The sequence below is a fragment of the Barbus barbus genome, assembly GCF_936440315.1.
Source record: "Barbus barbus genome assembly, chromosome: 13".
Lineage (NCBI taxonomy): Eukaryota > Metazoa > Chordata > Actinopteri > Cypriniformes > Cyprinidae > Barbus > Barbus barbus.
This window is the reverse complement of record NC_136741.1, coordinates 26,270,237-26,296,685: the sequence shown is the minus strand read 5'-3', so window position 1 is coordinate 26,296,685 and position 26,449 is coordinate 26,270,237. Positions and strand designations below refer to the sequence as shown.

At 37.1% G+C, this 26,449-nt stretch overlaps 1 protein-coding gene across 1 annotated transcript; it reads left to right on the top strand.

Annotated features, from left to right (window-relative positions):
- Positions 1 to 694: 694 nt before the first annotated feature.
- LOC306879687 (immunoglobulin-like and fibronectin type III domain-containing protein 1) lies at positions 695 to 26,449 on the top strand (the record flags this gene model as incomplete). Its single annotated transcript, XM_079432831.1, has 26 exons — positions 695 to 743; positions 4,439 to 4,558; positions 5,924 to 6,063; positions 6,457 to 6,556; positions 6,680 to 6,721; positions 6,885 to 6,930; positions 7,129 to 7,312; positions 7,416 to 7,529; positions 8,319 to 8,487; positions 9,027 to 9,299; positions 10,886 to 11,406; positions 11,453 to 11,800; positions 13,543 to 13,630; positions 14,885 to 15,205; positions 17,307 to 17,431; positions 17,511 to 17,655; positions 17,756 to 18,049; positions 18,161 to 18,457; positions 18,559 to 18,738; positions 18,814 to 18,942; positions 19,192 to 19,500; positions 19,603 to 19,688; positions 20,806 to 20,998; positions 21,816 to 22,112; positions 23,271 to 23,597; positions 26,367 to 26,449. The coding sequence occupies 26 exons, from the start codon at positions 695 to 697 to the stop codon at positions 26,447 to 26,449; spliced, it is 4,980 nt and encodes a 1,659-aa protein (XP_079288957.1).

Sequence of the window (26,449 nt, the reverse complement as noted above, 5' to 3'; positions counted from 1 at the left end):
GACAACCCCTATGTAGGTAGCAGACAGCACGCTAGGTTTTGGAGCAAAGCAAAGAATCTTGAACAAATGCTTACTAAAATATTTTCAGCTTTCCTCCTCAAAGCCAATATGTCTCCCTGCAGGAGACAGTTAAATCCAAACATGTCAAAATCCCATATTAGTGCTATGCTAGTGCTAGTAAACTAGTGAGGACACACTGACTGGATCTGAACCGTTTATGTGAGTGGATTTGAAAAGATGAATGACTAGAGCCGTGGAGGTTTTGCTGACTAGGCCCAAAGCCTCTCTAATGGAACATAATGCACTGCACTGTCACACTGCATCACATCCCAACAGATGGGATAACAGTCGTCCTACTTTGCTTCATCTTTGTGCCTATTTCACCTGAATTGCTCTTTTCCCTAAACTGTTTGGATTTAATAGGTTATTTAAATGTGCAAATGCTCAGTTTGACCTATTTTGAGGTGTCTGCGTAATGAGGATAAGTGTTGCAGAAGCACATCGGATGAATATCCTAGACAGACTGATTTATAAAATTAGCTTTTTAATACATTTTCTAATTGCATCTTATATCGTGCAAACATGTTTAATCTATCCAAATGTTTAATAAGACTGAAATTGAATTGACCTTTCATATTGCTTTTCTCACACCCAGAGAAGCCTCTGCATTCTTGAGCCATTGGACTGCGTCAAGATGATGAAAAAAGCCAAGGTTTTAGATCCAACTGCTGCCGGGCAAGGCGGTAAGAACAATATAATTGTTCTCTCTCCCATATGGCAGGCTGACACCGGCACCGAACCTTGTCCAACTGCTCTATTACTGAATTACTGAAACAACAAATCCAGCCATGTTCTCCATGAAGACCAGCTAGAAAAACACATGGTGGAAAAATATCCTTTTTTTGTTTGTAATTCGTTCTTTCTCTTTCTTAATGGTCACTATTTCCAGAAGATGTCATTTAGTTAATCAGTTTTCTTGTATTCATAATGATGAGAGTATAGCAAAGGAATTTGACACACTTGATAGGACTTGGGTCTCATTTAGAAAAGTTCTACCACAGTAAGCAGCTGCGTTAAATGTAAATGTAATGCCGGATTTTCCAGATAAAATCTAATGACCTCCTCTCCATGGTAAAGTGAATAATATATCTGTCCCTGAGGGGTTAGAAGAGCGAGATAAAAGCAAGTGTTGAGTCTAACCTAGCCACACAAATTTATTTAAACACACGAATGATCAAGCAGCTGGTTAAAGTTGTAGGTTGTGGGTTTGGAAACTGGCCACTGCGCACAAGATGCAAATGAAGTGGAAGCTGTGAATGTGGCTAATGCAATCAGAGCCTTCATTAGTGCCTAGTGCACCCTTCATGTGGAATCTCACTAAACAGCCCCGTGAGCTTTTGCTGTCATTCAGCAAGGGTTTCTTTGAATCGTGTAACCATGGATGCGAGGGACAACCATCAACCAACCAGAATGTGAAGTGTCTGTGATGAGAAAGAACAGTAAATAGAGCCAGAAAAGAGGAGAGGGAGAACTGGACCAGGCTGGAATCGAACCTGTATGCACAACATCTCTTACATTTCATCATTAAACCTTATAAAAATCCACCCATTTTATTTATTTATTTTTTTATTATTTCTAGTTTTATTTTTTTCTCACTTGGTTTATTTATTTCATTTCCTTTGAGGAGGGGGTTTGTTTTACCTTATGTAATTAGACCTTTTTATTTTTTTTTATAATTTTTTTCTTATGTTAATTATGAGCCCCTCTTTTTTTTACATTCATCATGGGTGATAATATATAAATTAGAGGACATAAAAATGTCCTCAGTGACAAAATTTCTGTCCGTTTGGCCTGTTTCACACAAATTTAAGAAGAGTAAATAAACAGCAACTTCAATAACTGTGACGCACATTGACGCCATTTGCATTTGTATAAAGCGCGAGCCTACGGTGTGACACGAGACATGACAGTAGTGCCGTGAGCGGATATCTCTAAGGCACAATGTTGCTGGATGTTGCTAAAAAGAATCAAGTATTTAATTATGCCATGCTTACATCACCTTCATTCTGTCAGATTTACTAAACAGTAGCCATATGCTAACTGTGAAACTTACATCAAGCCCGGCTTTCATCTTTTCGTGAGGTTTGAGAAAGTTTATATTACCTCAAAAATCACATATTTGAAAAGACTGTGTTTTTAAATTTGCTTATAGAAATGTTTTCAGTTTTTCACCATATAACCTCCTCTGGCCAGACAAAATCAGCAGTTTAAATCTAGGCTAAAGCAGAATCAGATTGTGCAAAGGACTCATCTGGTTCCAGTGGTCTTGTCCCGATGGCCGTCTTGGAGACAAGGTCTTCACTGGGGATCAGTCTCTGGGGCTCATCTAGGTGTCCTGGCTGTAGAGGTCATCTCTAGGTGCTGATCCACCGTCTGATCTGAATACAGTCTGGATCTGGATGGCTACGGTGACCTCGGAATAAGAAATAAACAGACTAATATTAGCATAGATGCCATTATTCTAACAATGTAACAAGTACATAAGGTGTTTTGGGAAGTGTTCCCGGTTCCGGTTGACCGAATTAATGCAGCCTAACAATCCTTTAACGGATTTGAATTATAGAAATGTGATAGTGTATTTATAGAAATGCGATAGTGTATTTCTGTCCATCAGCACGCGTACATTGTGCAAAAACTCACAGCTATTCTTCCGCTAGGCAGCAGTGTAACTGTAACCAGAATAATCACCTGCTGATTATGTATGCTGTGTGAAACAGGTCTCACACTTTTATTTCCTTCCCAGTTTGTCTGCTTTTTCTCTAGTCTTGTCTATTGTAACCTCACATTCAACCACTTATGTTTTATTGGTTTAACCTCCTCGTCTTTTCCCCGTCTTGTGTTTTAGTTGTATTTGTGAGTCATTTTGTCTTTCGTTCAAAAAAAAATGCCAGGATTCACAATTTTGTGTTCTCCTTCTTTGTTTCCCCTTCCTTCGTTGCTGTTGTACTGTAATGTTGTGTCTATACTTTTCCAGGACTGGAAATTCTACCTCTTAAGAGACAAGGTAAGGTAATCGAATGACAGCAACCTGAACATCTGCATGCGTGTCATGATATCCAGAATATCTTCATATATCATCATATCATAACATGTATAACATATCATATGTATCAAATGCTATATCATAACATATCAAGTTCATCATATTATTCAGTGTATCATAATATCCAGTCAAATTAAAATAAGAATGCACATCAATTTTCTATCTATAAAATGAATGTTCAGATTGCTGTCATTTAAAGACACAATGAAAAGACTTCAGGAATTTTCTTTCCAGTGTTGATGTATTGAAACATGATGTTAAGAAAATCTTGTATCTTATTTTAAAATAACCCATAGGTGGTTTAACCCACTGATCAATAATATAATATAATATAATATAATATAATATAATATAATATAATATAATATAATATAATATAATATAATATAATATAATATAATACATTTGTATAGATCAGTGGTTTAACCAGAGGTTCTCAATACAATATATATATATATATATATTTTTTTTTTTTTTTTTTTGGCGGGGGCAAGCTGTCACATAAATGCTAGGATTTAGTACAATTAATTACAATATTTTCTGACCAAAACAAACTGTTTCATATTTTTGCTGTTTTGTTTTTCTTAACCCCCCCCCTTCAATTGACATACTGTTTATATTTTGCTGTACGAGCCTAAGAAGTGTGACAAAATGGCTTAACAAGGAAAAATAAAAAAAGAAGCTCAAGCGTGTTCAGTGAACTATATCTTTTGGAGTAATGACGGTGTAAATTTAAGACATATGAAAATACAGAAACTGATTTTCAAAAATAAACCTACTTTGAGAAATATTCACCAGAGTGAACATTGTGACAACCAGCTTTAATCCTCTATTTATAAATTTGGGAATGTGTTTGAATCTGCATATTTTAAGTAAATCAAGAAGGAAATTATAAATGGTGCAAATATCATTATATGTCAGAGAGGAAGTAGGACACCTTGTCTCCACAAATTTATTTATTGCCCCTCATAAAAATGTTAGTTTTAAATTCTAAGGATAGGAAAAACTGACATATTGTTTAACTAACATGTCAGATGCTTTTTTGTTTTATTTTCTACGTTATTCCTAAAACTGTTTTAACAACACTAGCACGTCTTGACTGGAATTTTTATGAGGGGCAATAAATACATTTTTGGAGACAAGGTGTGCTACTTCCTCTCTTATGTCTTAGAGCCCCACTTAAAAATATATTATGTACAGAGATTGTAAAATGTTTTTCAATACATGGACTACAGTTGTGCAGATGATTATTCAGCATATGTTACGTCACTGTTCACCTGCTGTGTTGTTTCCCCTGAAGTTCTGACATTGAACCCTGAATGTGGATTCTCTCAGGCATCAAACGGAGATCTAAGGTTCCCGGTGTTATGATTACACAGTACATTGAGGAACTTCCTGAGGGGATGACAACTCCAGACTTCACACTTAAACCCATCGCTTTAACCATTCAAGAAGGTAAGCACATTAAAAGAGAAGAATCTACAAAAGTGAAAGCAAATATAATTAGAGGCGACAGTTGAGAGCTAAATGATCCTGTATGTGAAATTAACAAGCTAGGAGCACGTACAGAGGATTACCACACAGATTTACTGCCCTAAATGTCTAAGCTGTGCAGCTACACCTACTTAACTTACGCAGTAGATGAGTGATTTATCAAGTTCACTGCTCGTCCCCCAGCTTTAACATGTGACCACAGCTAAATATGCACCAAGAAAAATAAATCAAATGGTGGCATATATCCCATTTCACGCTAGTTTGAAATGCACAGAGCAAGACCACAAATGTGTAACGTATGCCTTCATTTATGTTGTGTAACCTTGCAGGCTATGGGTTTTTGCCCTTTATTCTGTCTGTATCTAAACCATTTGACTTTGCCAAAGTATCTTCTGCAATACAACTAAGAGAGTCTCTTGAAAAACAGAACAATGTCAGCCATGTTATACATTTCTAATAAGCATTAAATAAAATATGGTATGATTTTACAATACAGTACCATTAGTTAATGCATTAAGTAAGTAACATAAACTAACAATGAGCAGTAATAGTAATCGTTGTCAATGTTAAACTGCATTATTAGTTCATGATAGCTTAGGTCCTTCAAATAATGTTACCTGATAAAACTTGAACTGTTACATTAAATAAATGCTTTAGAAGTAATGTCATTGTTAGTTCATGATAACTAATGCAGTTAACTAATGTTAAAAAATGGAACCTAATTGTAAATATTTTGTAAAATACATTCTCTACAAGTCAAAAGACTAGACAAACCTACTTGTTCAGCATTATTACCATTTTTCCCTTTTCATAACAATAGCGAAGTCATCAGAGCTATGAAATATTGCTAGCTCTGCACACTCTGGATATTCACTCAAACAACTTCACAAGGGGCATCCTGGGATGCATTTTAAATTAAATATTATATACTGAAAATATACAGTATGCTGGGCACTTGTTGAATTGATTTTAACATGTTCGTTTGGTAAAGAAATTCACGAATAGGCTCAATTTATACAGTTTATATTAGTTTTGTTAAATAAATGTATACAATTTATTATACAAAACTTATTTCAAGCATTTAAGCATATATTGTACCATCAACCCTTTTTCATAATGGATATACATAAATTCAGTTAAGTGTGTCCAAACTTTTGAGTAGTAGTGCACTGGCACACACTCTCTGGTAAATGTTCACAGAATTGGAAACAAGATTACTGTAAAATAAACAACAAGCACATCGATTTCAAGGCACAAGAATTCCTTTTTTGAAAGTTCTACTTAATAAAAATGTATTTCATAACAACTTTAATTTTCATAATGCAGGAAAACTAGCCATTTTTAAAGCCAAAGTGACTGGAAACCCAGCACCCACTGTAACCTGGCATAGAGCAAAAGGAGAAATGAATGATCCCCAAAAGTTTCAGAACAAATATGACCCAACAACTAATGAACACACTTTGGAGGTAAGCACAGGCTTTTAGCTTGACTTTAAATCCTCTACTTAACATTTAAGGTGAAGTGTGTAATGGTTTCATTTTAAAATACCCTCTCATATCCCAGCTTAATGTGAAGAGACTGTAAGTAGGATGATTCCCACAGAAAGTGTAAACTCTGTTGCCCTGTGACATCAAAGCTTTGCTTGCATCAGTTGTTTGAGCAGCCCAACATAGCATCATTGTCACAACCAGCACAATTTTGGGGCAGGACTTCCTGTTTGACAGAGGGTGAGGGGAGTGGTCAAGAAACCTGTTGTGGAAACAGCTCAGACATTAAATACTTCACAATTTCATTATCTTTGTCATTCAATTATTGCCCATGATTCATCAACACAACCTAGTTTTCATCTACTTTTGCAGATACCTAAAGTGAGCAGTGATGAAGCCGACACTTACAAATGTTATGCCTCAAACGAATATGGAAAAGCTGTTTGCACTGTTGTCCTAAATGTAATTGAAGGTAGGGCACACACATCTTAAAAGCCCTACTTGTTTGTTACTTTCGTTACTAAGTTCTTATTCGATCCACACAGAAAGCAGAATGAAAATAGCTGCAAACACAATATTTTCTTTTTCTTTTCAGTTGGATTCAAAAAGGACAAACAATTGCAAAAGCCTGAAGCAGGTAAGATAATTGTAACCTTTTTGTAGCTGATTTTCTTCAGCTTAGTTAGCATGGCAGTTGATCATGAAGGAAAAAGCTTTAATTGGATACTTTGAATACTTTGACACTGAATATGGCACACGTAAGCATTCACTTTCCTCTGTTTGTTGATTGCATTTTGAAGCTCCAGCAGGTGTCCCAACAGAGTTTAGAAAGATGCTCAGGAGAGGGTGAGACATTTGTTTCCATTACATTACACATTAATGCCATGTCATCAGCAGTGCAGTTTCTCTTTAGGCTCTATTTATACGTCTGATTCTTGCCATAGTTAATTAGCCCATCTCATATTAAAACATCAGTCACGTTAACCCAGTTAAGTGGTAGCATTTGGCCTGAAGTTCATATTTGTCATTACGATCTTCTTAAAGTGCTGGCAAAAAGGTTGAGGAGAAAAGGGAAGGTGACATTGACGACTCTGTATGGGAATTGCTGTTGAGTGCTGAGAAGAAAGACTATGAGCACATTTGCGTCGAGTATGGCATCACTGATTTCCGTGGCATGCTGAAGAAACTGGTCGAGTTGAAGAAGGAAAGAGAAGAGGAGCAGGCACAGGTAAAGAGCTGCAAAATGACAGAATTGTTTCTCACATTTTCATGACTGGTTGCACAAATCTGGAGACCAATTGTTATGTTCTGTTTGTTCTTCTTTGATTTAGTTCATTCAACACATCAGTAATCTCAAGCCCATTGAGGTGAAATCTGAGGATGCTGCAACCTTTGAGCTGGAAATGGAGCTCAAAGACCCCAACAGCCGCATTTTTCTGTATAAGGTGAGAACTGTGAATCAGAGGATGTGAAATACCAGTGAAAAAAAGGTGGGGTGGTACAGTAGATCAGTGCTATTACAAAACAATGCCTCTCATTGAGCTCTCATCATCTGTGATAAAAGACAAACAGCCACAAATGGTTCATGTCAGTATTATTTCAGTATCATTGAAATACTATTATAGTTTTTATTTTTGTAATTTTCATTTTAATTTTAGTTATAGCTTTAGTAATTTCGTTGTCATTTGTAAAAGTTTAAAGTTTTTTTCTATTTTATTTTATTTCCGATTGTTTATTTGAGTTTTTTTTTTTTTTGCTTTAGTTAACTATAATAACCTTGGTACATATGGTATACTACAGTATGATATCTGAAAAAAGAACCCCAATATTTAAGCAAATTTTAACAGTAAAATCATGGCGGACATAATTGCACTCCATCCAGCACTTCACACTTCAGTCCAGTAGGTGGCGTACTATTAAATTATTATGACTTTTCAATTACTAGATAAGGACATATTAGGCCATAATACCTAAAACAATAAATAATTTACTATAATGAAAAACAAAGACGATATGTTAACATGCATTTGCATATGGGTATGAAGGTTGATTTTATCGTTACTGTACTTGACATTGCATATTTTTCAAATGAAAAGCCTGTTTTAGGCTACACAAAAGATACTGCACTAGTGCTACCTATTCAGCCAGCATAATTTGGAGAACCAGTCTTATTTTTTTATTTTTCTATATGCATTATGAACATTCATCACAGTTACTCTTCACCTTTTGTTCAGGATGGCATCATGATTCCATTCAGCAAAGACATTGAAGGTGAAATGAAACACGGTCTAAAACAAGTTGGCAAGAAGTACATCTTCACTGTTACAAGCCTCAATCCAGAAGATGCTGGAATCTATCAAGTGGATGTTGAGGGTGTCAATATCTTTTCAACGGATTTCAAGAGTACGTTTTTTTGCAGCACATTTGTCTATTTGTCAGTTAACCTCCTGCTGAAAAGACCAGCACGATTTCCCATGCCTGTCTAAGCTGCCTTGGTGTTTCTCTGGCTGGTTAACCAACATAAAAACACATCTACACTGTATGTAAGCTATGCGCCGTTATGCCCCAAAACTAAATCGATCCCATAATAATCAATAAAGCTGTCTTCACTGGAAGCATCTGTTAGGTTGCACACCGGAAAGTTACATCAAAGTCAGCATGTGATGTTTCTGGTCTGCTAATATAAATTGTCTTTTGCTTCTAAACATGTATAAACAGTTGTAGCAACACTAACATTATAATAATATTTATTTGCTCAGTCAGTTTTTAACTAATGTATTTCCATTGAAAATCAAGCATGTCATGCTGTTTAAGCTAGTTAAGAAGCCTAGTGGAGACACCCGAATTTAAAACCAGCTTCGCTGGTCTTTTCAGTAGTGCTTTTGTTTTTCAGTCATGCATAATGCCATGGATTGACTGAGGTGTGTTCATATTTAAAACAGTTCCCCCTGTGGACTTTGCCCTGAAGATTAAGGAGGTGACGGCCCAAGAGAGAGAAGATGCCATCTTTGAGTGTGTTTTAACTCAGCCCGTCAGTAAGATTAGTTGGACCCTAAAAAATACACCTCTCTCTAACAATGAAAAATATGAGATTACTTGTTCTGAAGATAAACTGGTCCACCGTCTGAGAATTATTGATTGTATGCCTTTGGATGCTGGAATCTATGCTGCTATAGCTGGCATTAAGTCTAGCAGTGCTTGGCTGATTGTAGAAGGTAAGTACAACTTTTTTTCACTTAGTAGAAATAGGTTCTATCAATGAAACAAAAAAAAGTAATCAAATTAAATGCATCATGCTGATTAATTAAATCAATGCACATAGATTTGCACATAACATATACAATACCTGTATGCATTTCTATTTTCTGCTGAACACAAAAGAAGATACTTGTTGGTAATTAAACAGTTTCTGGTCCCCATTGACCTCTTTTTTTTTCCCAATACTTTGAAAGTCAGTGGGGAACAGCAACAGCAAAGTTTTTTTTACCTACCTGGTCTCATAGGAAATACGTACCTCCAAGTAAATTTCTGCAAAACTGAAAAAAAAATAACCCCTACGTACGAATCACTGCAGTTTCCAGTTTCCAAATCAAAGTATGATTTGCAGGACCACAGTTTTGATTAATTAAAGCCTAATTTTTTAGGCTTGAGGAATATTATGTTATTAATTCAAAACAATTTTAACATGCTGCAACATTTGAGAATTGATACATTTGAAGGTTAGCGTCACATACGCAGCTTCATCGATATGGGTTTTCATGTTCAGTAGGTTAGGGTAGCTCTCGCAGTATGGAGTTGTGCTTAAAAAGGTGAAGAGCTCCGGTATGAATCCTGTGGAAATACGGTTCGACAAAACAGTTCAAACCTGCAAATAACATATATTTTTGTCAGTTTTGCATTGGTTAACACTATCATGTAGGTTTAAGGTTGGGATTGGTTTAGGGGATATTTCCAACACAATAGAACAGATGTCTTCAACCCTGCTCCTGGGGACCCACTCTCTTGGAAAATTTATTTCCAACCTGCTTCAGCAGACTTGCCTGCAACTTCAGGTGTGTTTGATTAGGGTTGTAGCAAAACTCTTCAGGATTGTGGGTCCCCAGGAACAGGGTTGAAGACTTCTGCAATAGAGCATTAACTTTTTCAATACGTGCCTATGTCAACGTACCAAAAATGTACCAGGGTCATGTATCGAACCTGCATTTTAGCGCCACCCACTGGACGTTTCACTTTGAAACTGCCTTGAAACATGCAGTAAGGTACGTAATAACGGTGTTGCAGAAACACCTATGACACCAGGTTGCTTGTTACCCGCATTCATACCCGTTTAACAGAAGACAGAAAGTCATACAGGATTGGAACAACATGAAAGTGGGCAAAACGATGACTAATTTTCATTTTTCAGTGAACTATTCCTTTAAGTCAGTACATTGTTTTTATTTCCACATTGCATTATTTTTATTACAATTAGTTGTACTAAATTAAGTGGCTAAAATAATTGAATGATACACTGATTAAATAATCAATTAAAAATAATTGCAGCCCTTTTATTAGAAAATAAGGCTGTCAATTAATTTAAAAAGTAGTCAAATTAATTATAATTTCTTGATTTGCATTGAGATTAATAAAAAAATATAGCAATATACTGTCCACAAATAAAAGACTCCCTAAATAAAGTCAGTATATTGTTTTATTTCTCTAATGTGTTATTTTTATTGTATATATTTGTACTACATCCTATAATTTTATTAACTTGCTTAAATTCAATATGAATCTGTTTGTTTTATTGTTTCCACACCAGCTGACAAAGATCCTGCAACAAAGGGAAAGAAGAAAGCCCGGAAAGCCACTCAGGCAGGTGGTGCTGGTGAAGACTTGCTGAAGATTGCGGCTGAGCAGGCAGAGAGGAACAAGAGGGAGATAGCAGAAGCTTTGGAGGCTGCTAAGAAACTCCAGGCTGAAAGAGAGGCAGTAGAAGCTGAAGCTAAAGCCAGAGCTGCAGCTGAAGCCGAAGCGGTAAAAGCTGCAGCTCAAGCGGCAGCAGCTGCCGCAGCTGCAGCTGCTGCTAAAGCTGCACAGGATGCACTTGCCGCAGCTAAAGCCAAAGGTAAATCTGAGGCTGAAGCTAAAGCCGAAGCAGAAGCAGCTGCTCGGGCTGCAGCAGCTAAAGTCAAAGCCAGTGTTGAGGAGGAGGCCAGGAAGCAGGCTGAACTCAAGGCCTTAAGTGAAGGTCTGAGTGCTAAGCAAGCTGCTGCGGCAGGGGCTGCGGCAGCTGCTGCGTTGACTGCACAGGCAGCTGCTGCGGCAGCAAGTCTTGGGAAGGCTGGAGCTGCAGGTGGAGATGGAGGTGGTGCTGCGGCTGTGGTAGGAGCAGTATGGGCTGCAGGAGCTACAGGTACTGGACAAGCTGGAGGAGCCGGAGGAGCTGGAGGAGCCGATGGAGCCGGAGGTGCCGGTGGAGCTGGAGGAGCTGGAGGGGCTGGAGGGGCTGATGGAGCTGGAGGAGCTGGAGGGGCTGATGGAGCCGGTGGAGCTGGAGGGGCTGATGGAGCCGGAGGTGCTGGTGGAGCCGGAGGAGCCGGTGGGGCTGGAGCTGCTGGTGGGGCCGGAGGAGCTGATGGTTCTGGAGGAAGCGGTGGTGAGGGAGGAGAGGGAGGAGATGGAGGAGACAAGAAGCGTCAAAGAGCAGGACCTCTTGTACCAGAGACTGTTGAAGGTAAGGAATTATACAAGGAGACATTAAATATATCTACACTATGCAAATTCCTTCTTGCTTTTATTTCTCATTTTAAAAATATGTAGTGTAACATTTCAGCAGTGATTGGTTCTTACAGAAAATATACGGTCTGGCAAAGCAGGCCAAACTTTCATGCAGCACATATACATGCATACAGTATTGTTTATGAACAATGCTGTTCAAAAGCAAGATTTTTTTATGTTTTTGAAATAATTCTCTTATGCTGACTAATGCTGCATTTATTTGATCAAAAATACAGTAAAATTAAAAAACAGTAATATTAAAAATAAGAGTTCTGTACATGGAAATGACATACCGTGAGCCTCAAACACCATTGTTTCACCATTGAAAAATAGGCGAATCAGAACATAACACCGACTGTGATGTAACAATCTGGATCACAAATAGTTAAGCCCCCAACATTTGCATATACCCGCCCATCAGAAGTTCAGCAGGGGACAACAGTGAAAATGGCAGATCATGGAAATAAATCTTATGTTCCAGGCTGTGCAGGGGATGTGATGTGCAGGGATGGGTTGGTGTCTGTATTCAGAGAGGCACGGAAAGCAAATAAAGCATTCTAATAAAATAATAGACATGGTTAGCTCCTTGCTAGTCTCAGCCTCAGACATCATGCCCACGGAACGTTGGCTAAACTTCTGATGCATATGGCACACTTATTTGGAAACACTTCAGGAGTGTCGAAGTCGTCGTCGGATTGGTTAGATTATACAGGATTTCCAGGAGACGTGTGTGTCACGTTCTTTAACGTTCCGCATGGAAACAAAGCTGCCGTGATGCCAAACTCCCTCACGAAAGAAGAAAGCCGTCGTGTTTTGACGAGCGCTTATTAGGATCAATTAAACGCTGGATTTTCAAAAGTATGTGAAAAATTGAAAGTTCATAGAATCTTTATAAAACGTCCGAGAGTTTTACACTGTTATTGTGTAAATTATGTTATTGTCTGTTATTGTGGCGACATTTCCACACCCCGAAACGTGACTCTGAACGAAACAAACTGTGATTGGTTGTTTGACATGTCGGTCAAACGGCATCATGGGCGGGCCTTGGCCAATGAAAGCTGCCATCTATTCCAGACCTTCAGCCGTCAGCCTGAAGGTCTGGAATATATTTTCCCTGTGTTTCCTTCCTACTGAGCTACTTAAATGAGCCGCACTGTGAAACAAATAAGGTTATAACAGACCATTTCATTCTAGGGAGAAATCCTAGGGTCATAAATGGACATGTCAAACCGTTTCTGGAGAATTTGTTGCCCTTACCTAAGCCACATACCTTCTATGTAGATATCAGAGAACAATTTAAAATATTGTATCAATGCATTCTATGGCACCTTTAATGAAGAAAGTATTTAAAAGAACAGTATTTATTTGAAGTAGATTTTTTTTTTTTTTAAACAATGTAAAACTCTTTACTGACACTTTTGATCAATATAATGCATCCTTGGTGTATACAAGTATTAATTTCTTGGTGAGTAGTGTGTGTATCCAGTATATGTACACACACACACACACACACACACACACCATTCAGCAACAATACTGATGCATGTTTATTTATCTTTACAAAATTTATATATTATGGATACCTTTACAATTTATATATTATGTGTACTCACAACACAATCAAAGCATTGCACATCCTGTGCTGATTAATTCACAGTTTACATCAAAAATCATGATAGGAAACTCAAACACACCCAGCACAGTTCCAGATGTGATCAAGGGGAAGGGGAAGGCAAGGGCCGTACTCGTGTAAGACTAGGCCCACTGATACCAGACACAGTGACTGGTAAGAGTGTGGGGTGAATACACTAAAAGCCGGCTCATCTATATTAAAATCATGTGCTGTGATTACAGAAACTAAATAGTTTACTAAACTAAAAAGTGACTGTCAACAGTAACACAATTAGCTTTTACTTGAATGGTTGATAAAATATTGATCATGAGAAAGAGATTTCAAGTAACATTAACAACCTATTTTTTTATACACTGATTGTTTAAGCATGATTATTAATTTGATTCAGTGATTAAGAGTGATTAATATATAAGTAATAATACATTTAACATAGGGGGAAAAATAGGAGTGCTGAAAAATATTATCACAACTAATGTAATTTCCAATAATATGAGGTCATCAATCTGAAAAAAAAAAATGCATCAAATAATCAATCTTTTTTTATTTTCTCTATCATTGAATGTTCCATAAAATCCATCCATTTTTTTCAGCTAAATGTGCTACTCTGTTTGTTTGCCTTAATTGTTTGTTTGTGTCATTTATTTGTTGATCAAGTACCTGTTTTGTGTGGTGTTGGTTTGTCAGTGTTTTTCAGTGTCAGTGTGTAATGTTTCAAAAAACCATGTGATTATTTGGTTTCTATGTGTGTGGTGCTATGCTGGGTAGCCCCCCCCCCCCCCACTGTGAAATCTCATTGCTATATTGTATTCTACAAAGTTTTATATTAAACATCATGTTCTGAATGGTTGCAGCAGAGTCATGCAGCAACTTTCTTTAAAAAAAAACTAAACAAAGAAAATAATCGTTAATCGTACTATGGTAAACAATCTGTGATCTGGATAATTTTATTTATAATATACACAGCCATAACAAATTATTTATAACAGGAAGAAAAAACACCAGAAACATTATCGTTATGCTTAACATATTATATGCATTTTCCATTGTCTTGTAAATAAATTAAAAACAAAAATGGAGCACAAAATAATGTACGCGAATCAGAATATTTGATGTTTAATACAGAGTTTGTGGAGCAGGATTTTTCGACCAATGAGATTTTATTTTGGGTGGAATTACCCAGCATGGCACAAAAGCAATAAAACTGTAGATTCTGCATGTTTAGAGGCACGACCTCGGAAAATGTTCATCGTTTGCATTTTTGTGGTGGTTTTTGTCACAGTTTTCTTAAATGTTCTTGTTTGTTTTAAGTGTTTTTCTTTTTATTCTACATGTTCTTTCCAACCTCTTTATCATGTTAATGTCAATCTTCAAAGTGCTTCACCGACTGACCAAACTGCATGAATGAAGGTGGAGGTAACCCATCAGATAAAGAAAAACCAGCAGGGTCTGGCAAATCATCAGGATCCGGTAATCCATCAGGTTCAGGAAACCCGTCAGGTTCTGACAACCCTTCAGGTTCCGGGAACCTGTCTGGGTCCGGTAGCACTTCAGGTTCTGGGGACCCACCAGGCCCCGGGAAGCCACCAGGTCCTGGAGGCCCATCAGAGGGCAGCACTGAAGGTACAGAGGAAGAAAAAGGAGCTGAAGATGAAAAGGATGAGTCAGCTAAAGCTGGCAAGCGTTCAGACCGTAAAAAACAAAGCCCACAGATTCCGGAGACAGTTGTTGGTAAGAGATGTTTGAAGTTGCACTGAATAATGACTTTGCTTCCATGCAAATGTCAAAGTCATTCAGAATACTCAGGAATAACTGTGCCCTGTCCCTTGTAGGAGTTCTTGGTCTAATTCAGTCCCATCATTTGAACAATAAACAAAGTTATCCAAACGTGTCCTATTCCTATTAAGTACATTGTTAATCAGGAAACTTCTTTTATTGGACTTGGGTGGTTATAAAGCATTTAATTGTTATACCACAGACTCTCTGAAGGATTTAATTTAGCTTTAATTTAACCATTCTGGACATGTTTTGGATCTTATTTCCACAGGACCAAACATCTCACAATATACTTTAGGACTTGCTGGATAACTTTCCACTGAGAAACTTTGTCAGTTTCATTGTCCTAAGCGCTCATTTAAAGATTATACACTTGGGTCCAACAGCTATAGAACAGGCTTTGTAAGCATATGCATATCCCTATCAGCAGTTCTTGAACATAATGTGCTTGTTGAAACATTGTGAAGGCATACCTGATGAACAAGCTCAAAATAAGTGAGGGATATATTGAGCAAGGCGGGTTGTAATCAGTAACTTTAATAACCTCTTTAATTAGGTTGATTTGAGTTGGCAGAAAAACGTTTATTACACACGATGCTAGTGGGCATTGGATAACTTTGTTTATTAAAGTAATAATTCAGTTAAAATGAAAAATTCTGTCTTAACATGTATTTATCCAAACCAGTATGTTGTTATTTTTTCTATGGATAATAATAATAATAATAATGAAAGAATTGTTTCATTTGACTTTATTATTCTTATTATTAGTAGTAGTTAATTATTTTACAGTATATTGTAGATTTTAGTTATTTGTTTGTATAAAACAAATCATATAGTTTAATTATGCTGCTGTTGTTGTGCTTGACAGCCTGTATGAACTGTCATGGAAGATCTATGTAAAAACCTTTATAAATTCAATTTCAGTATTTACCAAACAACAACAATATGCAGGTTTGGAGGGACATCTCTGAATAAACTATTCCTTTAAATAAAATAAAGAAAAAACTCAGTAAGTAACTGGAGTGAGGACCAATTCTTTGTGTAAGATACAATAATAAATGTATTTAAAAAATAGTATCTACCCAGTCTTTAATGTTCCAGATATTTCTTATGCATTGTGTGTCTGCTGTTTGTGTAGATCAGTATGCGCTTGCATTGTCTTCACCAAGCTTGCTTGTCTTGCTAAAGGCCAATCACCTCGCTCACTAATCAGGGGAACCAGGACATGATAAGATCTTAATAAATGCAGCCAAATAGGACTTCACAAACTTTAATTACGAGAAGGCAAATTAAAGATTTTATATGCCTTAGAAGATGTGAAAATTCCAGCAAAATCATTCAGCAAGATCTTTGTCAAAATACTTTGGGTTGAAAGAAAGTGACTCAATCAGTATTTACCTGGAGATTTTAAAGCAAATTCTGCACAAGAACCAAATTGCATTTGGATGGTATCCAGAGGCAGCACGAAATGGGAAAAGGGGGGAAATATTCATATTAATCTAATAGAACAGCAACATTATTTAGTAATACCACCAAAACAAGAAGGTTTCCATCATTTGCCCATTAGTGGTGAAGCCTAATTAGAGTGACTAATAATTCAGAGAATTATCTCAACTGAACAACTTCCACCAAGAGTGACAATTATGTACTATTAGAGCGGAAAGAATGTCTGTACAATGCATTTCTAAAATAAGTCAGGTTAAATGTGTACCGGCCATTCAGAGATGCTTCATAACTGGTCTTTATCATCATCGTTGCGGATTCTAAGAAGATTCGGATTCTAGGAAGTCAAAACTGAAGACAATGGCAAGATATCATACACCTGATATTTTTTCTCACACATTTCTGTTGACTTTCATTCACGTTTAAATGCAAGTTAATGCATTTTAACACATGCTATAAAATATGTATGTCCATACTTACAAAGTGTACAAGTGTAGAATTGCTTCAGTAGGCCTCAATTAATGTGTGTGGACTACAACTCAAACATCATGGAGCAAAATGATAACCGTGCTTGAATTATTCATTACTAATTTTGTTCACAAATCATCTGCAGATCCTGGTGTTCACTTTTCTGCTGGGCTGGAAGACCACAAAGCTATTGTGGGAGAAGCAGCTGAACTGGTCTGCAAACTTAGCAGTGCTGACTGTGATGGTGTCTGGTCCAAAGATGGCAATGAGGTATAAAGAAGCCACAAGTATATATAATATGATAAATGGTATGGTGTATGTGTAAACTGTTCTTCAAACTTCTCTGTAGATTACTGCCTCCACTGAGGGTTTGACTATCAGTAAAGAGGGAATGGTTCATAAACTGAAAATTGCTAAAGTAACAGAAGAATTTGCTGGAAAATATCGATTTGAGGCTGATGGGCGTAAAACCGAATGTGTGATTGCTGTTGAAGGTTTGTTCAGTTGTATCTGCTCATTTGTGCCAATACATATGCAAATGTTCTAAATTTAATGTACTTTTTAAAAATTTATTTTGTTTGTGTGTGTGATAAGATCCACCAAGATTCAATGCCAAGGAAATTGAAGTATTTGCAAAACCGATTGTGGTCAAACACAATCATAAAGCCACCTTCAAAATTCCATTTATTGGTCGTGAGCCATTCAAAGTCCAGTGGTACAAAGATGGTGAAGAGCTCACACCAGACTCTCACTGCAAGATTGAGATTTCAGAGGCTGAAAGCAGCCTGCTTCTCACCAAATTACAGCGTAAAGACACCGGGGAAATAAAAATCAAAGTCAAAAATGAATTTGGCACAGCTGAAGCCATTTCTAATCTAGTTGTACTTGGTGAGTACAAAAAGTGAACTAATTAAACAGGTTGTATTTTTAATATGAATGCAGTACAGTTTGGTAACAAAATTCCTCTTCATTTTGCCTGACAATTTTTACCCCATTTAGATAAACCTACCCCCCCACTTGGACCACTGGAGATCATTGAAGCATCTGCCAACTGCATTGAGATCAAGTGGAGATCACCAAAAGACAACGGTGGTTGCCCTATCAAAAATTACATACTTGAGCGTAACCAAATTGGACGCAACACATGGAAAAAGATTGGCCAGATCCCAGGTGAAGCCCACTACAGAGACACTGATGTTGACCACGGCAGAAGATACAGTTACCGTATCAGAGCCGAGACTGATGAGGGCATCAGTGAACTGATGGAGACCGAAGATGTGCAAGCTGGCACTAAAGGTGACTTACTAAACAAACAAATCTCTCAGAGTAGCCTTGTGCTATTCAGTCGCAATACAGACTCATCTTAATATAAACATCTGGATTGTCTTACTTTCCAGCATATCCTGGTCCGCCATCTGCTCCTAAAGTAGCCAGTGCCTTCAAAAACTGCATTAACCTGACATGGACTCCTCCGACCAACACTGGAGGAACCAGTATTTTGGGTTATAACTTAGAGAAACGCAAGAAGGGCAGTAACTTGTGGGGCCAAGTCAATCCACCAGATGAGCCAATCCAGGGTGTGTATCTCACATTTTTACATGCTTTAAAGTACTTCCTGCTAGTAATATTTACCTCTCAATTACCATCCACAGCAAAGAAATATGCTGTAAAAGATGTAGTTGAAGGAATGGAGTACGAGTTCCGTGTGTCCGCCATCAACATATCTGGAGCTGGTGAACCAAGTATCCCCTCAGAATTTGTGTTTGCGAGAGATCCCAAAAGTGAGTAATTTCTCAGGTTGCTCATTATCTTCAAAAAGAGAAGAGGAATTCAGCATAAGTATTCTCAAGGCTGTACAATTCAAAAAAACGAACCGTGGCCTTCCCTCAAAGATATGCAAAAATAGCAGATTTAGGTCAGAATTTTCTGGGCTTCAAAATAACAAGCTAATTTGAACTCCTCTTGCACTTCTTCCTATTCCTCTTTCAATGTTTTCTTATGCAAATGCTTTCGTCTCAATTTCCTATCAGAACCCCCTGGTAAAGTCATTGACCTTAAAGTGATAGACTCCACATACACTACCTTGTCCTTGTCTTGGACTAAACCAAAAGAAGAGCCTGGTGTTAAGGATGAGGCCAAGGGATACTTTGTTGATGTCAGGCCTGCTGAGAACACAGAATGGGATCGATGCAACACAAATGCCATCATCATGGCCTCCTACACTGTAAAGGGACTAAAATCGATGGCCATGTATTGGGTTAGAGTGATCGCCATCAATGAAGGTGGAGAGGGTGAGCCACAGGAGCTGGACAACTACATCTTGGCTATGCCTCCTCCAGGTGAATCACCTTATCTACGGTCAGAAAGATAACTGCCTCTCATTTTTTCGAAAACTGTACTGGATATGCCACATCATTAACTCAGTGTCTTGTTTTTTTTAGTGAGACCGAGATTCACAGATTCTAAGATCAAGAGCTTCATGGTGGTCAGAGCTGGAAATTCTGCACGATTCAACATCAACTTTGAGGTAATAGGCAACACTAAAACCATACAGTACTTTTAGAGACCAAACCAGGGGTTTAGACCTTTTATCAAATAAAGTTTGTCACTTTTTGGGAGACAATCATTATATACTGCCTGCTGTGCGAAGGGATGACATATAACTGCTGTCGTCCAGAATCCTGTTCCCCCTCCTCGATTCCTAAATCAAAAATGTAGTGCCGACTTGCATCAGCAAATCATAAACAGGTTAAAAGTCTGGGTTTCATCTTCGACAGTACTTAATCATTTGAAGCTCATATTAACAACGTTACTTATTCTCCATTTTTCCATATACAAAATATGACTCGTCTTCATCCTGTACTCTCAACAAAGAGTGCTGCCATCCTTGTACAAGCTTTAGTAACATCACAAATTGATTACTGTAATTTCTTGTTTTATAGACTCCAGTCTAAATCTTTACACAAACTTCAGCTAGTACATAATGCAGCTGAATGAGTTATTTCCAAAACTTCTATATCCAAGCACATCTCTCCTGTGCTACAAAATCTGCATTGACTCCCTGTTAAATATCGCATACATTTTAAAATCTTGCTTTTAACTTACAAGGCACTGCATATTTGGCTCCCTTATACTTATCCGACCTCCTGCATATAAATACTCCTACACGTATCTTACGATCTGCCTCTGCACTCACTCTTGTACTTCCACGCACTAGGACAACTTCTATGGGGTTCTTTTGGTTATGCTGCTCCGTACCTATGGAGTTCACTACAAGTGGATATTCGTAATAGTCAAAGTCTTGTGGTTTTTAAATCTAGAATTAAAACTTGTCGATTTTGGCAGGCTTTTATGTAATGTTTAGTTGTAGGTAGGCTGTGTTGCCCTTTTGTTTGATGATTGGTTGTTTTACTGATGTACGGTGTCTTTGAGTGTTGTGTAAGGCACCTATAAATAAAATGTATAATAAAATTAATAATTTGGGACTACTTGCTGAATATTGTGTCCCCTAATTAATATCCATGAGCCAGGCTATATCATGATCCCTTCCCATACACTATTCTGATCATTCCTACTCCCCTCATTTAAACTAGATTTTGCATTGACCACATGTCCGATACTTGTTCTATATTACCTTTTTACAGGCTTCCCCGTGTCCTGATGTCGTCTGGCTTAAAGATGGTATCCCTGTGTCCAAACGTGCCACTATAAGCAATGCTGAGGGAGGTTCTCAGATCCTGATCCCATCTGCAGATCGCTCCGATACAGGAATCTATACGATCCTAGTCAAGAACATTGTGGGACAAGAGACCTTCAGTATTGAGATTAGAGTTACAGGTAAAATGAGGGAGCCAGTGAATGCCTGGAACCATTGTACCATCTTAAATGGCATCACCAAATAGAACTGAAAAAATATGTTCAAGTGTGTTTTCCTAAATAGTCCCAGTGTGTCACTGGTTGAAAAACAGATATCCATGCCCCCAACTCACATTATTATACATTAGTGTGAGTTGGGGGCATGGCTATCTGTTTTTCAGCCATGATGCTATGTTGGCATAACAAAGCAATGCTTTGTTAGTATTACCACAGAGCCAAAGTGCTTGTACATTTTGGTGAAATCATCTTATTAATAACTTGTTAAGTTACATGTTAAGCTGGGACAGTATTTTCAGAAGGTATGTCCAGAAATGTTGTATCAGCTTTGTTAACTTAGTCCTATTTTAATATAATTAATAATGTAATTTATTATTGTGATGGCAAAGCAGTCTTCAGCATCACATGATCCTTCAGAAATCACTCTAATATGCAGATTTGGTGCGAAAACAAAAACAGTTCTTATTATTATCAATGCTAAAAACAGTTGTGCCGTTTAATATTTTTGGAGAAACTGTGATGCATTTTTTTTTATGATTCTTTGGTGAATAGAAAGTTCAAAAGAACATTCATTTTGAAACACTAAAAATCTTTACTGTCACTTTTGATTAAGTTGATGCATCTTTGCTGATTAAAAGTATGAATTTCTTTCAAAAAATGTTTTGTAGTGTAGATTTATAGATGGATATATACTCAACCAAGCTTGCTCTGTAGAGGAATGTTTGTGTAATAGGCTTGATCTGCCAGTCCTGATGAACTACGACTGATTGTTTTGGTGTAGACGAGCCAAAGCCCCCAGGCCCCATAGAGCTGGATGAGAACGTTCCGGGCACGGTGACAGTTTCCTGGGAACCATCACCAGATGAGAAACGCGATGATCGCCTGCATTACATGGTGACCAAGAGAGACTCCAGCAAGAGGACCTGGCACACTGTAGCTGACCGTATCTTCAACAACCGTTTCACAGCCTGTAACATCATGCCAGGGAGAGAATACCAGTTCCGTGTGTACTCCAAAAATGACATTGGCCTGTCTGCACCTTCGGAGTCACCAAAATGGCTCATCACATGCAAGAAAGGTTTGTAATACAGAGGTGTGGGGATTCAAACTACTAGCATGATTTACCTTCTGTCCTTATTTAATGGCAGTGGCTATTTACACTAAGTGTAAGAATGGTGGATGCTATTTATCCTACATGGTATAATGGTGGATACTGTTTGCATTAAGAATAAATAGCGATATATAGCATCCTGTGACAGATTGTGCAAATTGTGACAGATGTTCTTCACACAAAGTCTAAGTAGAATCCTATTTGTACTAAACGAAAAAAAATTATCTGAGCAGTGATGGGTGGAGCTAGCTATTTAAACTCAATGCAAATGAATTAAAACAGTGGTTTTCAACTGTTTTTTGCTTCAACACCCAGATTTGTGCATCAGCTGGTGACCCAACAACAAAATTGTTATTATGTATTATGTTTATATATAAATGCAACAAAAAAGTCCTGAAAATCAAACATAAAATGTATTATTACCATGAACTGCAATGTGCTAAGCCTAAAATACTGGGCCACTAATTATTATACCACTAATATTTATAACACTTAATATTATAACACTTCACAAATAGGTTCCAATTTTTTACAAAACTACAAAAGTTAAAGTTAACTAACAATAAAAACGATCTAAAACATCTTAATGCTAATTAAATCAAAAGTATCTGTTAATATTGATTAATGGACTAACTAACAGAAACTAACAATGAGCAGCTGCATTTTATTATACCAAAAAATCATTAACTAACATGTAGTGTTACCGTAATATCATGATAATATGTTAGATGTATTGCCACGTGACAGATGAATGTATGCCAATAATACTCTGTTTGATAGAATGTCCCTCAACAACAAATAACATAGAAAGCATTTATTTATTTTTTTACCTAAACTATACTTGGTTATATTATATGGTTAGTTGCATTCTATTATTTGCATTGCATTGTTTTCCCCCTGCTATCATAACCAGACCTGTAATCCAATTTTGGATTGCAACCCACTGATTTCGAGAATATACACATTCTCTGATCTTATTCATGTCCTACCACTAGGGTGTGTCTGTTTACTATAGACACCCTTCTTGCTCATGTACTACACGGTGACCCTTCAGGGACCCACTGACAGGTGAAGTAGACAGCCTTAATTAATTGTTTTTTAACCAAACGCCTTCAATTATTGCAGAAAAATTCACACTGAACATCCCAGAGTCGAAGACCTGCAACTTGGAGAGTCCTCCGAGGTTTATGGTCCCCCTGAAAATCCACACAGCCCCACAAGGCTACGAGTGCTACATGAGCTGTGCCGTGAGGGGCAACCCCACACCCCACGTCACCTGGTACCGCAACAACGTCAGCCTCAACACTGACACCAACTACTACATCACTAACACCTATGGAGTGTGCTCCATGCTCATTCTCAGGGTTGGAGCCAAAGACATGGGAGAGTATAAAATCATAGCTGAGAGCCCACTGGGAAGAGCAGAGTATACCACCAATCTCACAGTGAGAGGTAAGGGTCTACTTGAAGAACTTGCCTCACTGGATGAAAGTTACACCATTTAGTTACACAAGCACTTGATGACAGCGGGGTTTCCTAAAGCTCTAAGTACAATTTTAGAAGCCAAAAGCATCATCATCTGCTTAAGTTCTATGTAAAACCATAAATAAATCCTTAGAACTTTTTTAGTGTTAAAAACTGTATATTTTATGAAACTTACCAAAGTGCCAGTATTTATTTTGTATTTTTTACTATATTAGTAATTAGTAATGCTTGATAAATTCCAGTGCCCCGACAAGACAACATAACATATTCAGCAGCATTTTCAAACTATTTAAAAATTCTAAAGATACTGGCAACCAATGTGGTCTGTGGACCTGACAGTAACAATGTGTTTACTGTACATTTACTAAATAACAAGCAATCTGTGTGCTGGTTTTGGAAATGTGTACGGGATGATCTTCCATGATCCGCAACACTTTTGGGAATCCCAGCAAATGCCACTCAGAAAAGAAATTTAAATGACAACATGAAAACATCTCACAAATGCTTCTCAATCCAATTTTACAAGGCATCCTACCAATGCACCACTAACTAGCTATGTGCAATATAATGTTTTTAAATATATTTCTAAACATATCTTCAGAAATTCTAAGAATAACTTGGTAAACACTTCTATTTCAGATATTTAAGTGTGTTTATTCTTAAAAGTTTCTCACAAAGTAAATTCAGTAATTTTTATAATATTTCATAACTACATTAACGTGAACTAATAATAAAATACTTCTTATGAATTTATTAATCTCATTTCATTTTAATTTCAACATTTATAAATACATTATTAAACTCAAAAGTTATATCTTCATATTATTTAATGGACCTGAACTTACTGATTATTGTAACAAATGTACTGTTAATTGTTTGTTAATGCATCAGCTAATAATGGGACAGAATGAAAACATCTTAATGCTTCTGAATCCAATTTCACAAGATTTTCTACCAATGCACCACTAACTAGCTATGTGATGTATAATGTTTCTAAATATATTTCAAAATACAGCTTCAGACATCCTTCGAATAACTTGGTTTCAAACATTTTTATGTCAAAAATTCATAAAAGTTACTTAAAGTAAATTCAGAAAGTTTAGAACATTTTCATACATAACACTGCAAATAAATTGAATCTAACACCTTAACCATATTTTCTTTTCTTTGTTTGTTTTTCAGAATAAAACCTTGACGTGGAGAGGATGTCAAATCATTGTTGTTTTTTGGATTTTAGGCCCTTTGTAGAGCTACAGCATTGAGTATTTTTGCAGAAAGATGGCTCATGAAAACGCCACACAGCGTGGCCTTATGAGACAAAAATGGTAGAATCAAATGCATGCGAAAAACTACATATCGTCTTACTGTGTTTAATAGCACAAAAACCTGAAAACAAAGAAAAAACTGTGTGTTGTGTCGCTTGGGTGGCTGATGCGTAATAGCCCATGCTTACCTAATCCTGTTTGGCAATGATTTTACTTCAGCTTAGTTCAGGTTTGGGGGGTTTTAGTGTTCTTGTACGCTATTTAATTCATTATTTTATTTATTCTTGGCTTGTGTGTACGTACGCTGCTCTGTCACACTTTCACAAATTCAATTACACTAAAGTACGGTTAAAAAAGTGTAAAGTGCTGATTTCTTGCATCCATGTTTTATTTTTGCTTATCTGGAAACGCTAAAGTATAAAAGACGCTTTTGCTTCTTCAGATATGCTTTATCAACAAAAAAGGTTTGGTGTAAATAAATAAAAGATTCAGGTTCTTTGAACAGTGCACTTGTGTATCGACCGTTATTGTACTTTATCATTACAAATCCATTACTCTGCGTATGAATTCACAAAGCACAATGATCCGGTTATTAATCCATGATCCTAAGATCTTAAAATTATCAAGAGCTGTTTTTCTAAACACATCCTTTCATAAAGAGAAAAAAACGAGGGAAATATTATACAGAACTGCCATATGAATGCATACAGACGACACCATGAAGTCTCACTTATAAGTAAAGCCTGAACATGCTGTCCTTGTTATATTTGGAGTATTTTACTGCCAATAAATTTTTTAAACGGCCTGACAGGGTCCAGCACATGTAACATCAGTATGGTGCTCCTGTGGCGTGGTTATGTATGTACTCATGTGGAGATGTCAGACTTAAGAGTAACTGCATCATGATGATTTATGATCTCTATGTCTCTTCTGATCCATATATGGGCCATAACTCCCTGGCCTGAACATACCAATGTAACTTCAAACTCATATCCAACAAGCACAGGATTTTCAGTCTTGCCCAATCAAAGGTTTATGCATCCCATAAATCATTAAGACTAATTTTTCTCCAAAACAAAGGCATATATTAACATTGAGCATGAACAAACTAAAAAACTTCAAATGAGAACTGTTCTATTTTGTTAATATAGGCTAGATTATTCTTCTATGACCAACACAGGATTTCTAATATGGTACTCATTAAGTAACATTACAAATGATATACCATTTTTAAGTAAAACATCAATATAAGCTCCTTCGCATCATTTTGAGAAGCACAAGCTTACCTTTCTCACACCAGGAGGACGCTGCTCCCTCCGCTGTCACTGTGCGTTTACTCCTGAAGTTTCTTATTTGGTGGATAGTTCTTAAGCTTCATTCTCCGGCCTGGTCCCATATCTAAGGGAGGAGTCACAGTTTCTCATCACACTTATGTCTTTGATCAGAACTCACGGGTAAGCGTATCCCTCAGCCAACACCCCTGAGGAGCAACAGGACACCTTTGAGGACCATCTCAAGTTGGGTTGCAAAGGTGAAGTCGACACTCAAAGCTGA